The sequence below is a fragment of the Nicotiana tabacum genome, chromosome 15 (genome assembly GCF_000715075.1).
Source record: "Nicotiana tabacum cultivar K326 chromosome 15, ASM71507v2, whole genome shotgun sequence".
NCBI lineage: Eukaryota > Viridiplantae > Streptophyta > Magnoliopsida > Solanales > Solanaceae > Nicotiana > Nicotiana tabacum.
Genome location: NC_134094.1, coordinates 88,802,568 through 88,816,816, shown reverse-complemented (window position 1 = coordinate 88,816,816; position 14,249 = coordinate 88,802,568). Strand labels below are relative to the sequence as shown.

General features: G+C 37.4%; 1 protein-coding gene across 4 annotated transcripts; it reads left to right on the top strand.

The window, feature by feature from the left end:
* Positions 1 to 989: 989 nt before the first annotated feature.
* LOC107762159 (uncharacterized) lies at positions 990 to 13,286 on the top strand. 4 transcript variants are annotated; one of them, XR_012699347.1, is made up of 8 exons: positions 992 to 1,241; positions 7,943 to 8,088; positions 9,077 to 9,248; positions 9,625 to 9,798; positions 11,999 to 12,484; positions 12,566 to 12,652; positions 12,730 to 12,854; positions 13,014 to 13,286. XR_012699347.1 is itself a non-coding variant. In XM_075230983.1 (7 exons), exons 2-7 carry the CDS (start codon positions 8,041 to 8,043, stop codon positions 12,789 to 12,791), a joined length of 1,029 nt encoding a protein of 342 aa, XP_075087084.1. In that variant the 5' UTR covers positions 990 to 1,241; positions 7,991 to 8,040; the 3' UTR covers positions 12,792 to 12,976. The 4 variants fall into 4 exon arrangements, 3 of the variants coding, with proteins under 3 accessions (XP_075087084.1, XP_075087083.1, XP_016435972.1); XM_075230983.1 differs by lacking the exon at positions 13,014 to 13,286 and having other exon boundaries at positions 990 to 1,241; positions 7,991 to 8,088; positions 12,730 to 12,976; XM_075230982.1 differs by lacking the exon at positions 13,014 to 13,286 and having other exon boundaries at positions 993 to 1,241; positions 12,730 to 12,976.
* The last annotated feature ends 963 nt before the right edge of the window (positions 13,287 to 14,249 follow it).

The following is a 14,249-nucleotide window of genomic DNA, read 5'->3' as shown; positions in this document are numbered from 1 at the left end:
TAATCTTTTGGGCTTGCCCTTTTCAAGTCACTGTCCTCAACTAAGTCCAGTATATGCATTTTGAGTTACAAAGTTAGGGGAAAAAAAGGGGGAAAACAATGGAGAAAATGCTTCGTTTTTTAAAATTCAATCACGACATCATGCAATAGGGTTGCTAAACAATATTCATTTGTTTTGTATAAATATTGGTTTATTTGGAAAATGATTAAGAAGTTCACAATAGAAAACATTATATGAATGTCCATATATCACTTCCTAAACCTCCTTGTGGAAAAGAAGAAGAAGAAAAAAAAAACACCTATAGTCCTTGCGCTATTTTATAAATAATAGTGTTTGATATGTTTTTCTGAGAAATGGTCATGAGAAGTCACAGTAGAAAAATATATATGAATGTTTATATATCACATCCTAACCTCCTTGAGGGGGGAAAAAAGCTCTTGTAATACTCTTATCGTTATGTTAAACTGATAAAATAATTAGTGACACAGTGGTTAACTGTTTGATGTGATGTAAAATGTTTTGCATGAAAATATCCTCTGTGAAGAATAATTTAGAAAAGAGAATTGATTTCAAATTAATTTTTTGGTATTTGGTTATGAATAAAGTTTAGTAACATAGTATAGTTATGGAAGTGGGGCAAACAAAGAAAATAAGTGTGCTCCTGTAATGATTATTAAATAAGGCAAATACAGATAAATGTCTAGAAAAAAATATAATTGGTAATATTTCATATAAAACTGTAATACACTATAAAAGTCGTTTAACTTGATAAAAATGACAAGATTCTTTCATATATGTAGTTTCAACCAATATTTACTACAAAAATTTATCAATAATTACCCTTTTAATGTATCAAATATTTTTACGCTATCATTGCATAGAATAATCCCGAGTATCAAACATAAATAGGGATAATGGAAAAATCCCTATAATTATAAAACACTATTGAAAAGGAGAGGTAACTGTCTTAACTGTTTCTATTTTGGATCCGGGGTCAATTCATAGTTTTACAAAACTAGTGGGGTCTCAGTGACTACGATATCAGAAAATAGAACTTAAAAAGTGACCGTATAAGGATCTCGTCATCGGTGATCTCTTCGAACAACTTTGCAGAAAAAGAGAAAAAACGAGGAAGCGGTGAACAGAATCAGAGTGCCGGCACCGGCGGCTTTTCCGATTTGGCTTCGCCGGCGATTTTCTTCTAGCTTTGGTAATTCCGCAAACTAATTAGTGTAACAGAGGTAAAGTTTCGTTATGACTTTTTCTTTCCAATGATTGCCCTTTATATCTTGAACTCAACACATTTGAAAACTCAAAGAACTTCTAATGCTAGAAAAAAGTTATTTACATTTATATTGAACTGACACGGGTGTAAATTGAGCAACATGCACAGTGAACAATTCATATAGCAGAATAAGCTGATTCCAACTTGCTTAGGATTAAGTAGTAGTTGTACATGTTTGAAAACGGTAAGAAATATTTGATTGTTGTTTATTTTCCATTTTATGAAGTAAAGTTTTCCTTATAGATCATATAGAGTTATGGTGGTTCTGTTCAGTGGCGGAACCAAGAATTTTAACAAGGGGATTCAAAAATTTCAAACTTGCGATCTAATTTAAGTCGAGAGAATTCAAAAGTTTATATATATACGAAAAAATTATTTATTTAATTGTATCTGCGTAGTATAGTTATTGAGCGAAGGAGATCCAATTGAACCCCTTTCATTGGTTGTGGCTCCGCCACTCGTTATGTTTAAGTGTCTCATCTCGGTATCCCTGAAGTAGTTATTGCTTTTTTAAAAAGATTTTTACATTCGATTCCCTTTGTGTTATGCTATACATAACACAAAGCAAGTACCTTATGAAGTTATGATACTATAAAGGAATACCTAACATTCTACAAGGAGATACCAGTCTAAATGATGCTATAATTATTTTTGGCTGAAAGAATATTGTGAAGATGTAGTGTTTACGAGAGATGTCTAGAAGCTATTCTTGTATTATTAGTCTATGGTTTGTAATTGAGTTAAGTACAAATTACTGCAATGAGGTGTACTTTATCTGCTGGGTTACGGGCGGGCATTTACAAGAGGTTTCTAATCTACCCTTTTGTGATTCCTATTGAAGCATGCCTACCAATAGAGATCACTTCTAGATGAAGCTAAACATTGTATTTTAATTTTAACATATTATACGAACTTCACCTATCATATCTCTGTTGACATGGACAAGTTCTTGCTTATCTCAAAAAATGTGTTAAAAGTTCTCTTCATGCCCCTCAACCCCTATTCGCAAAATTAAGAAATCCTAGCTCTTCCATAACTTATGGTTTTAAGTTTTTATGGTGGAGGAGTGATTTTATGAGGTGAATAATGAGTGTTTGTTCCAATCTGATCTTCCAGGGTAGGGGGGTAAGGCTGCGTACATCCTACCCTCCCTAGACCCCACTTGTGGGAATACTCTGGGTTGTTATTGTTGTTGTTGTTGAATAATGAGTGTTTGTTGTTGCCTGGGGTCTGCTGAAGCTTCATACCACTTGGCAGCTTAGCATATTTTAAAGGGAATGATTTAGGCTCATGGAATTTCTCTTTCTTCTGTTACTTTGCCTGTTCTCTCCTTGCGTAGCTCCTAAGTGTTACTCGCATCTTGCTGCAAACGTTAATATCAACAAAATGGGCTTTGACTTATTGCCAATACATATCTGTCTTTCAATGCCTTCACATGTTCCTCTATTCGTTTTTCTGCAATTCATCAACATACTGGAGTTTCCTTCCGTGCATCTCTTTTCCTGGCATCCATCTTTCTCATTTTTCAACTTGCCGTAGCTCTTTCCACTGCTTTATATAGAACTCATACTATATTCAACAAGATATACAGAAAGGTCCATATGCTACTGTGAGAAGGCACGGGTGAAAATATGTTATTGATGTTGGATAATAAATACAATACAAAAGGTCCCTATTTATAGCTATACACTACAAGGAGATATTACTCCCTTTCCAATGTGGGACAAGACTACACTATACATATCTGTAAACTAACACTCCCCTCAAGCCGGTGCATACACATCATATGTACCGAGCTTGTTACACATGTAGCTAATACGAGAACCAGTAAGAGACTTAGTGAAAATATCTGCTAGTTGATCATTCGACTTTACAAACTTTGTAACAATATCTCCTGAAAGTATTTTTTCTCTGACAAAGTGACAGTCGATCTCAATGTGTTTAGTCCTCACAATGGAACACCGGATTTGACGCAATATGAAGAGCAGCTTGGTTATCACACACTAGCTCCATCTTGCTGATTTCTCCGAACTTTAACTCCTTGAGCAACTGCTTGACCTAAACTAACACATATGTCGCCATAGCCATGGCCCGATATTCGGCTTTGGCACTAGATCGAGCAACTACATTCTGTTTCTTGCTCTTCCACGAGACCAAGTTACTTCCTACGAGAACACAATATCCAAACGTAGAACGTCTATCAAAAGGTGATCCTGCCCAATCAGCATCTGTGTACCCAACAATCTGCTCGTGGCCTCGATCCTCGAATAGTAATCTTTTGCCTGGAGCTGACTTTATATACTGAAAAATGCGAACAACTGCATCCTAGTGACTATCACAGGGAGAATCCATAAACTGACTTACAACACTCACCGGAAAAGAAATATCAGGTTTAGTCACTGTGAGGTAATTCAATTTGCCAACCAACCTCCTATATCTCGTAGGGTCTCTAAGAGGCTCCCCCTGTCCAGGCTGGAGCTTAGCATTCGGATCCATAGGAGAGTCAATAGGTCTGCAACCCATCATTCCAGTCCCCTCAAGAATGTCTAAGGCATACTTCCACTGTGAAATAACAATATCTGAGCTAGAATAAGCGACCTCAATACCTAGAAAATACTTCAATCTGCCCAGATCCTTAGTCTGGAAGTGATGAAAGAGATGTTGCTTCAGATTAGTAAATACCATCCTGATCATTGCCAGTAATAACAATATCATCAACATAAACCACTAGATAAATACACAGATTAGGAGCAGAATGCCGATAAAACACAGAGTGATCAGCCTCACTACGAGTCATGCCGAAATCCTGAATAATTGTGCTGAACTTACCAAACCAAGCTCGAGGGGACTGTTTCAAACCATATAGTGACCTACGCAATCTGCACACACAACCATTAAACTCCCCCTGAGCAACAAAACCAGGTGGTTGCTCTATATAAACTTCTTCCTCAAGATCACCGTGGAAAAAAACATTCTTAATGTCTAACTGATAAAGAGGCCAATGACGTACAACAGCCATGGACAAAAAGAGACGAACAAATGCTACTTTAGCCACGGGAGAGAAAGTATTACTATAATCAAGCCCATAAATCTGAGTATATCCTTTTGCAACAAGACGAGCCTTAAGCCGATCAACCTGGCCATCCGGGCCGACTTTGACTGCATAAACCCAACGACAACCAACAGTAGACTTACTTGCAGGAAGAGGAACAAGCTCCCAAGTGCCACTCGCATGTAAAGCAGACATCTCGTCAATCATAGCATGTCGCCATCCTGGATGATATAGTGCCTCACCTGTAGACTTAGGGATAGAAACAATGGACAAAGAAGATATAAAAGCATAATGAGGTGATGACAAGCGATGATAACTTAAACCGACATAGTGGGGATTAGGATTAAGTGTGGATCGTATACCTTTGCGGAGTGCAATTGGTTGACTAAGAGGAGACAAGTCCGCAGTAGGTGCAGAATCTGATGCGGGGCGTGAATCACTTGGGCTTGATGCTGGATGTGGATGACGATGATAAGTCAAGAGTGGTGGAGCTGCAGAAGGTTGGACTAGTTTATGTGGAGGAACTGGAGCTATAGGTGGTGGAGCTACAACTGGAGTTGTAGGTGGTGGAGCTGGAGTGACTGAATCTCCAAAAGATGAAACTGGTAGTACCTCAGAAATATTTAAGTGATGACCTGAACCTGTGAAGTATGATTGGGTTTCAAAGAAGGTAACATCAACAGACATAAGGTATCTCTGGAGGTCAGGAAAGTAGCATCGATACCCCTTTTGTGTTCTCGAGAAACCCAGAAATACGCATTTAAGAGCACGAGGAGCTAACTTATGTGTTCCTGGAGTAAGGTTATGGACAAAACAAGTGCTTCCAAAGATACGGGGTGGAAGAGAGAACAAAGGTAAGTGGGGAAACATGACAGAGAATGGAACTTGGTTCTGGATAGCTGAAGATGGCATACGATTAATAAGATAGCAAGATGTAAGAACGGCATCCCCCAAAAACGCAACGGAGCATGAGATTGTATGAGTAGGGTACGAGCAGTTTCAATAAGATGTCTATTCTTTCTTTCAGCTACCCCATTTTGTTGAGATGTGTACGGACAAGATGTTTGATGAATAATCCCATGAGATTTCATAAACTGCTGAAATGGGGAAGACAAATACTCTCGGGCATTATCACTACGAAATGTGCGAATAGAAACCCCAAATTGATTTTGAATTTCAGCGTGGAAGGTTTGGAAAATAGAAAACAGCTCAGATCGATTTTTTATCAAAAATATCCAAGTGCACCTGAAATAATCATCAATGAAACTAACAAAGTGGCGGAATCCCAAGGTGGAACTGACCCGACTAGGACCCCAAACATCTGAATAGACTAAAGTAAAATGTGACTCTACTCGATTATCAAGACGCCGAGGGAAATGGGAGCGAGTATGCTTACCGAGCTGACATGACTCACACTCTAGAGCTAACAAATGAGATAAACTAGATACCATTTTCTGAAGTTTTGACAAACTGGGATGTCCCAACCGTTTAAGTAATAAATCTGGTGAATCAGTAACATGACAAGTTGTAGAAGGAAGACAAGATACGATTCCATGTGATTTAGCAAGGATAAGGTAATAAAGTCCGTTTGATTCACGCCCGGTACCAATGATCCGTCCCGTACTGCGTTCCTGTATAAAAACATGGTCATCAAGAAATAAAACAACGCATTTAAGTGATTTGGCTAAGCGACTAACAACTATGAGATTAAAAGGACTATTAGGAACATAAAGGACTGAATCTAAAGGTAAGGAAGGAAGTGGACTTGCTTGACCTATTGCAGTTGCCATGGCTTGAGACCCATTAGCAATTATGACTTTTGGAAGAGATTGAGAATACGAAATAGTAGTGAAAAGAGATTTGTTACCAGAAATATGATCTGATGCACCTGAATCAATGGCCCAAGACTCAGAGGATGAAGATTGGGAGAAACAAGTCACGCTATTACCTGTTTGAATAACAGAAGCTATCTCAGAAGATGTCTGCTTACATGCTTTGTACTGAAGGAACTCAATATAATCTGCTAAAGAAACCATCCGACTATTCAAAGCATCGGTTCCCATGTCGCTACAATTTGTAGTAGTAGGGTTAACTTGAAATAGTGGAAATAAGTAACTCCTGTGAAAAAACTGAAGAGATAGTTGAAAACACTATTTACAGTAGGAAAACAGAACATTGTTCTGCGCCGGAAACACTGTAGCTCGCCGGAATCTACTGTAGCTGGCGGAAACACTCAAAGTGGTCGGAATGAAACAAAACCAGTGAGGGTAGGATCGGAATTACCAGGCGATCCTACTGTTCAACTGGAACTTTTTCAAAATCTGGCCGGAACAGTGCTCACGCGCCGGCGCGTGGGTCAGATCTCGCCGGAAATATTTTTCTTTTCCAAGCGCGTGAGGGCGCGTGGACATGTGTTTTCAGGTGGGGTTGACTGGGGTTTGGTCGCCGGAGCCTGAGGAGTCTTGTGGTGGTGTTGGTTTTTGCACAACACCAACAAAAAATGATTTGCTTACGGACGGCCTTCTAAGTCGCCGGAAAATTGCACGGCGAAGAGGTCTTTCTTCCCGGAAGTCGCTGGAATGATGCACAACGACGGGTTTCTCACTAATGCTCTAATACCATGTGAGAAGGCACGGGAGAAAATATGTTATTGATATTGGATAATAAATACAATATAAGAGGTCCCTATTTATAGCTATACACTACAAGGAGATATTACTCCTCTTCCAATGTGGGACAAGACTACACTTTACATATATGTACACTAACAGCTACCACATAACTATGCTGAATATAATCCGTATTCAAGTTCTCCTTATCAAAAAATTAATCTGCATGCAAAGCTTTAGACATAGTCCATATCTTACAACTGGTTTTTCATGAATGCAATTGATTTGTGCTTGGGGATCAAGAAAATGGCATAGCAAACTGCACAGTCTTGCATCTACTTTAATCCATGTGGTTGATCAGGTGGTGGTCATATCCTTGACTTGTGAACCATAAATGTGCTTGAACTTCTGAAGAGACATGATTACTTCTGCCGTGCAATTTAACAGCGGTAATTGTAGGAGACGAGATTGACTAGAAAAGTATTTCTCACGATTTGATTTTGCAATCATCTCTCTCTCTCGTTTTCTTTCCTTTGCAGTAGAACATAGGAAAAATTGAAGTTACAAATATGGGATTAAAATCCTGTCTGGTACCATGCAGAGAAAAGAGAGAGATGTTTTGGCAATATTTCAGCTTGATTGTGCCATTAAGCTAGTAGGAGTTTAAACAGTGCTGTACAAATATCCTAAAATAGAAGGAATTCACAGAGTACATAATTACAAGCAAAGCATCTTCTTTATTGATCCTTACTGTTAATGAATCTCCCTAATTGATATTGCGGTATAACTACAATATTCTTAACATCTATGTTCACGTGCATTTAGATATTTCTCCTCAACCCTATTACCTGCATTTTGCTGTGGTTTTGCTTGATGTCATAGTGTTGTGTCTTTCGTATGTGTATTACTAGCTTCTCTGTGTAATCTTTTAAATTTTCTTTTTAGCGTTTTTTGGTGACTACATCCTAATTATCTAGAAGTTACGTATCTTATCAGGTGATATCAATTGTAGTGGATTTTTTCTTTACCGGGGCTTGTCAACAGGAATTGTGTCGAGTTTCTGCTGAGCGTATTTGGCATTGGAAGATTGAAAAATGTCTAGTGGGGAGGTTAAGAAAGTCTCACGTGAAGATATACAACTGGTAAGCATCGAGCTACTATCATAAAATTGACTTTCCCATTTTTTCTGTATGAATCATTTATGATCCTGAATCAAATGGAAAGACATAGAGCAGACTTTTTTCTTTGAGCATATAGAGCAAGTACTTGATTGAGTTGTGTGAATAATTTCATAATCGTTATATATAATTTTTGATACTTACCACTCTTTAAGTTACTTCAAGGCAAAAGATACTTCACCCCCACAAGAATTTTTGCCTAACCCTGTAAAACAAGAATGTATATTTCAATTAAAGCAAATACCAGAATATGCAAGCAAGGCTGTTATTTGAAACAAGCAAGGCTGTTGTTGAAAATAGTCTTCCTTTAATTTAGCCTGATTCACAATTTTTGTCCATTTATTTTGTGTTAACTTTACTTGTGGTCATAGGTTATTTATTGGTCTCCAGTAGATATATGAGTCAGAGATCATTAGGGAGGAAAAAGGAACTATGGAGTTCTCTTTCCTATTTGAAGGGTTAAATTAGATTATCATAGAGGAGAATACTGCAATATTCTTATGGATCTATCTGCTATTTCACATGTTGTCCAAGTTCTATGGGGAATTATCATAAAGAACAGCATTACAATCTTCTGATGGACCTTCTTAAGGAGATGGGCTTCTTGGGGCTGATATGGAAGTATTTTGTATCCTAGGTGTTGATGTAGTTGATTACGTGCGAATCTGTCATAGGTTTATAGTTCCGTGTTTTCTCTTTCTCAGTTCAGATAATGTTGCTGCCATTCTTGTTCTATTGGGTTTCTCTGGTGGTTTATTCCCCCTCCCCCCCAAAAAAGAAAGGTTTTCATGGCAATAATTAGAACCTTTAATTTTTGTTGGTGAGATAACTTTTCGCATCTTTTACTTCATTCTTACTAATAATGATTTGGAGTTCAAATTTAGTTCTTTCGTATTTTAAAATTGCATTGCACAAGCTTTGCTCTCCTAACACTGACGTCCTTTGATTTCAGGTGCAAAATCTCATAGAAAGATGTTTACAGCTTTACATGAACCAGAAGGAAGTTGTTAACACCCTCTTACATCAGGCAAAGATTGAGCCCGATTTCACCGAACTTGGTGCATACTCTCTCTTACCATTCTGTTCCTCATATTTTGCCAATATTATGCTTTTGACTTTTGCAGGTAACATATTTATCTGTACTCTCAAATTTCATAAAAATTACTGAATTTGGAAGACAATATGACCATGAGGAAATAAAATAGAAAAATTGACGTGTTATGAGCATTATTATGATGAACAGGCAGAAAATTGTTAGAAGATCGTTTCCCTTTTAATGGAAGGCGTTTTCCCCCTACTTATATTTCGGAGAAGTATTAGTTACCTGTCGAAAATTAAATATTTAAGCTTAATTCTGATAGAGATGAAAATATCTGAAATTATTTATAGAATTTCTTTCAGACTCTGCTTGGCCTTCTTATCTCAAGTAGCTGGTTGTGATCTATGTGCTCCATGTGTGTCTACTGGAAGATAAATTTGACATCTTGATCTCTTTTCCAGTTTGGCAAAAGCTTGAAGAAGAAAACCAGGAGTTTTTCAGGGCTTATTATTTGAGGTTGATAGTGAAGGATCAAATTCAGAAATTCAATGACTTACTTCAGAGACAGGTCGAGGCAATGCAGATGTATGCAACTGGATCCGTCCCCATTTCTAATGGATCTCAGATTCAACCAGGTAAGACATGAATATCATAGATCCCTATTGGTCGTCTTGGAAATAATTTTCTGCTATCATTCTTCTTTTGTGAACTTCGTCATAGATCCCCACCCTTTTCCAGTTTTCAGCTTCCTTGCTTTAATTTTTCATACTATTGCCCTATTACGATTTTGGGTTGGATAGTCAAAAGGAAAGGTCTGAGGCTTTTGAAGTGGAAGATGAAATGTAAATCATATGGATAGTTGTGGGAAGGATTTTATCAGAAAAAGTGTCCGAGAGGGATCTGTCTTTGGGCGCTGTGGTTGTGTTTTCAGTATGAGACTGTGGGCACTTGTCAGAGTTGGTGGATATGATAAAATTCGTTTCTTGATCTTCATATTGTGAAACTGAGTAGAAGTTTGATAGAAATAGAGGGAGCAATAAATGAAATTTTGGCTTTCTCCACAGTATCATGTTAGCAGTCTCAAAATCTTTCTTTGCAAAAACTTTGGATATGTATCCAAAGTTTTCCATCTGGAAGTTAATGAAGTTGATAGATCCTTCAATCACCTGAATACATTATTGACATCCCATCTTATTAGGACAACATTACTGTTCTTTGGACTTATGGTTAACTGATAATGTACATTTCTAGGCTTTTACAGTTTTTGTTCTTATATTCATAAGTACTTTAATTTGATGCCCTTGGTTTTGTTTCCAAAATTAAAAACTGTTGAATGATAAAGGAATGAGACATTTTTAGGAATGTTCAGCTTGATTATTCCCTTAAGATATTGGGTTTTAAGTAACATTTACTTAGACCAAAATGCGAAAAGATGTTACGGGCATAAATATTCTTAATTGATACATACTATTTTCATATCTTGTCCAGATGGTTTTGGTTCGGTAGTTAGGACACAACAGGGTATGTATGGATAGGGTCTCCACGAGTTCGAACTCTACCATCGACAAAAAGCCTAGTATGTAAGAGGTACCATGGTAGAGGGATGGGCCCATACTCCCCAAGTTTCAACCTGTGAGCCAACTGAGATTGCGCGAACTAACTCATAAGAGATTACTTGGTTATAAAAAAAAAGAAAAGAAACTAATCAAAACTTTTAACTGATATATACTTTCAAATATTGCAAACGAGCCCCTCAAGATGCAGTTTATATATCATTCAGTCTTTGTCGCTGGTGTGATTAATTTTGGAGCCTCGAAGTGATTTATTAGGATATACAGTAGTTGGTCATTTGAAGCGATGAAGGTGTGGCAATACATCCTGGCTTGATCATAAAATGGCAATCTACTGCTATCTGCTTCTTTTGTGAAACATGAAATGTGAAGCAATACTTTGTGCGGCTTGTTTGTTAAAAGTCAGTTTTATTAGTTCACCACTTTGACATTCCAAATGTAGAAAAAACTGGTTTAACCATTTAAGCTCACATGTGGCTAAAGTCATGAGTAAATATTCTGTTTCCGTGCTTTATCTGCTACCGCATCTTGCTCCCCCTCCAATGGAGAAAAAATGGAAAGAAAAAAAATAAGAAAAGAGAACCCCATCACCTGTAATGGTATATTTGGTATTAATCATGTATATTGGGCAAGTTTCTGCATTTGATTGACTAGCATTATACTAAATCGAAAGACAGGTTTTTTGATGAACATTATAAAGCAGGTTGTGTTGTTAGTTACAATAAATTCACTTGTGATAACTCTTGTTGGACATATGGCTAAGTGCAAAGGTAGGGAATTGCCTATCATCAAGCTCCACACTTTTATTATGGATTGTAAAGAAAGCTGTCTACCTGATTAGGAAGTGTATATGGAATTTTTTCTTTATCTTATTGTTTTATGAAGAATAGTTCTATCAGGGATTGTTAATCTCTTCTGAAGTTTGAAGGACATCTAATGAGAGTTCAAATGGTGCTTGGTTGAAAACATCATGTTTGCTGTTCTTGTTTCGGGAAGACAAACTCCAGTCCCGGATAAACGAACTATCCACTCCTGTTTTCCTTTTGGATTGTTTGCTTTAGTTTCACGTCAAACGTGAGATAAGTATGGTATTTTAGCTTTCCCTTTTTATGTTTGTCCGGATTCAGCATGGAGTGTACATCGCTCGGAATTAAACACGTCTTATACATTTGTAAACCTGTTTTATTGTTTAACGTTGCACAATTTCATCCAATAAAATACTTTACTGTAAGAAAAAAAATTATGTGCTATCACGTATTGACAGTGCCACAGAACTCAACATGGCAAGCAACAGAGCATGCTGGGCAAAATGTAAAGCTTGAGAACATGCACCAGACAATTAATGGCAATTCACCTCATATTTACACAAATGGTGAATCCCCAGTCCAATCATATGTGCAAGCTGCTATCGATGTTTCTGATCATGCAAGAAGAATTGATGTATCACCAAGCATGCTATTGTCTCAAAGCTCAAACCTGGGAATGATGCAAGGACCGAATGATGGGATGATCAAATCAGCTGGTTATTCAGGCGACTCGCGCTTCCTATATGGTAGTGAGAGCAATGTCCTGGAGGCTCGTCCTGGAATTGGGCATCCATCTGTTCCACCTTTCAGCAATGTAGGATCAAATTCACAAGCTCTGAACGGAAACGGCTTGGGCGCTGATACTTCTTCCTTTGGTTTCTTGGGACAGATTCCTCGAAACTTCAGTTTGTCGGACTTAACAGCTGATTTTACTAACAGTTCTGGTTTGCGCCTGTCTTCTCTTCTGGATTTATATCTTGCTCGCTTTTACATTGTTATATGTTTTGACTTTCTGTTCTATACAGATATTCTAGAGGGCTACTCTGGGTCAGCGTTCCTTGCAACAGATACTAACAATTTTTTGGACCCTCAGGGTAGGGCAGAACATCAAGGTAGTTGTGTGGCATGTAACATTGAATTCTTCAGCTTAGTGTACCAGTACTTATATCTGTTCCTTATTTTTTGGCAGACATTAACGGGTTGGATAATATATCAGAAGATTTGAGTTATGAAGATTTTTCTAGTGATTGAATGACCATTCAGATTACCATCTTGCACATTTGCCCCGACTATGTAACCTCATCAAGTTTAGGGGTATAATTTGTTCGAATATTCTAACTTAATGTCCTTAGCAAAACAAGTTGTGGTTTTGACTGTTTTCTATTTTCTCTATGTTAAATTGGTTTAGCACCTATGACTATGTTTTTTTTTTTTTTTTTTTTTTTTTTTTTTGGGTATGGCTTCATTCTGTAGGTCCAATTGCTTGTAGATAAAATTTTGAAGTGCTTCGACGTCTTTTGGAGTATTGATTCCTGTGGTTCTTGGACAAGTAAGAAATGATATAAGCAAATATGTTCTTGAAAGCTTTATGCCCTACAATTTGTCTTCCAGTAAAAGGAAGTTTGGTTTATCTTAGGAATAAAGCGTTATATGGTGGCAATTTCTAATTCATTCATCTAGGATATGAGATTGTATGATTTTTGTTGGTCGCGACGAGTATGAGATTCTTCAGCAAGAAATTTTTTGTAAATTGAGATTTTTGTTTTGAAAAATTGACCATCCAACTGATATGCTCTTTCTTCAACGTTAGGCTCTCTGCGTCAATCAGAATGTTGTTGAAATACCGTAGTCTGTGAGCAATTGTAAGCAGCATGCTCTCTATCACTAATTTCAACTGATCAAGACTCACTTTTGGTTGAGAGATATAAACCAATGCTGTTTTAATGATTCAACTAATCTTATTTGTTTGTCACTTGGAGTTGGCAATTACTTTATTGTCAGTTAAGCTCTCGTTGTAGAGTTTAAAGTTATAGATCTATGATTAAACCCGACGGCATTAGGAGAAGGAACGAGAGTTGCACAGTTGACATTCATTTGATACAAAGGGCTTTGGTTCAACAAACACAGGAAGTAGAGGCGGAATTTGTGGTAAGGACACATCACAAATTCGAACTTTGCTGTTAACTTAAGTTTTGCATCAAATTTTGCCGGTGACTAAAGTTTGCATTCAAGTGAGGGTCGTAAAAAGGCATGTTCATACTCCAAATTTCAAACTTGTGCGCCAACTGGGATGCGCCAGCTAACACCTCAAGGGATTTTTGGGTTATGAAACAGAAAGTCATAAGCAGGTTTATAAAACTTAAAAATCTCTAACTCTCGTGTTCACAAAATTGCAACCGATGATAAAAAGTTACATATCTATGATACTACAATCAAAAAGCTTATTGATTTGATTCATCCCATTTCATTTATTTGAGCGAGAGGGAGGTTGTGAGTCACCTGGGCTACGGATTTTTCCGTTGGTTGATTCTCGAAATCACCTCTTGAAAATAAAGGCTCTTGGGTCCAGACCCACAAATGAATAGGAAGTGAGGCGAGGGTAATGCTTTCCCCAACCATTAAAGGTTAGGCTCGATGTTGGGAAGAAACAAGCAATACCAAATTGTACGACTAGGCAAATAGCGGAAACAACCTAAGTCTAAATCTTTC

Coding starts and splice junctions, on each gene's coding strand:
- LOC107762159 (XM_075230983.1), top strand. CDS start 8,041: ATGTCTAGTGGGGAGGTTAAGAAAGTCTCACGTGAAGATATACAACTG. Junction 9,799..11,998: donor TGGATCTCAGATTCAACCAG/GTAAGACATGAA, acceptor ACGTATTGACAG/TGCCACAGAACTCAACATGG. Junction 12,485..12,565: donor TGATTTTACTAACAGTTCTG/GTTTGCGCCTGT, acceptor TGTTCTATACAG/ATATTCTAGAGGGCTACTCT.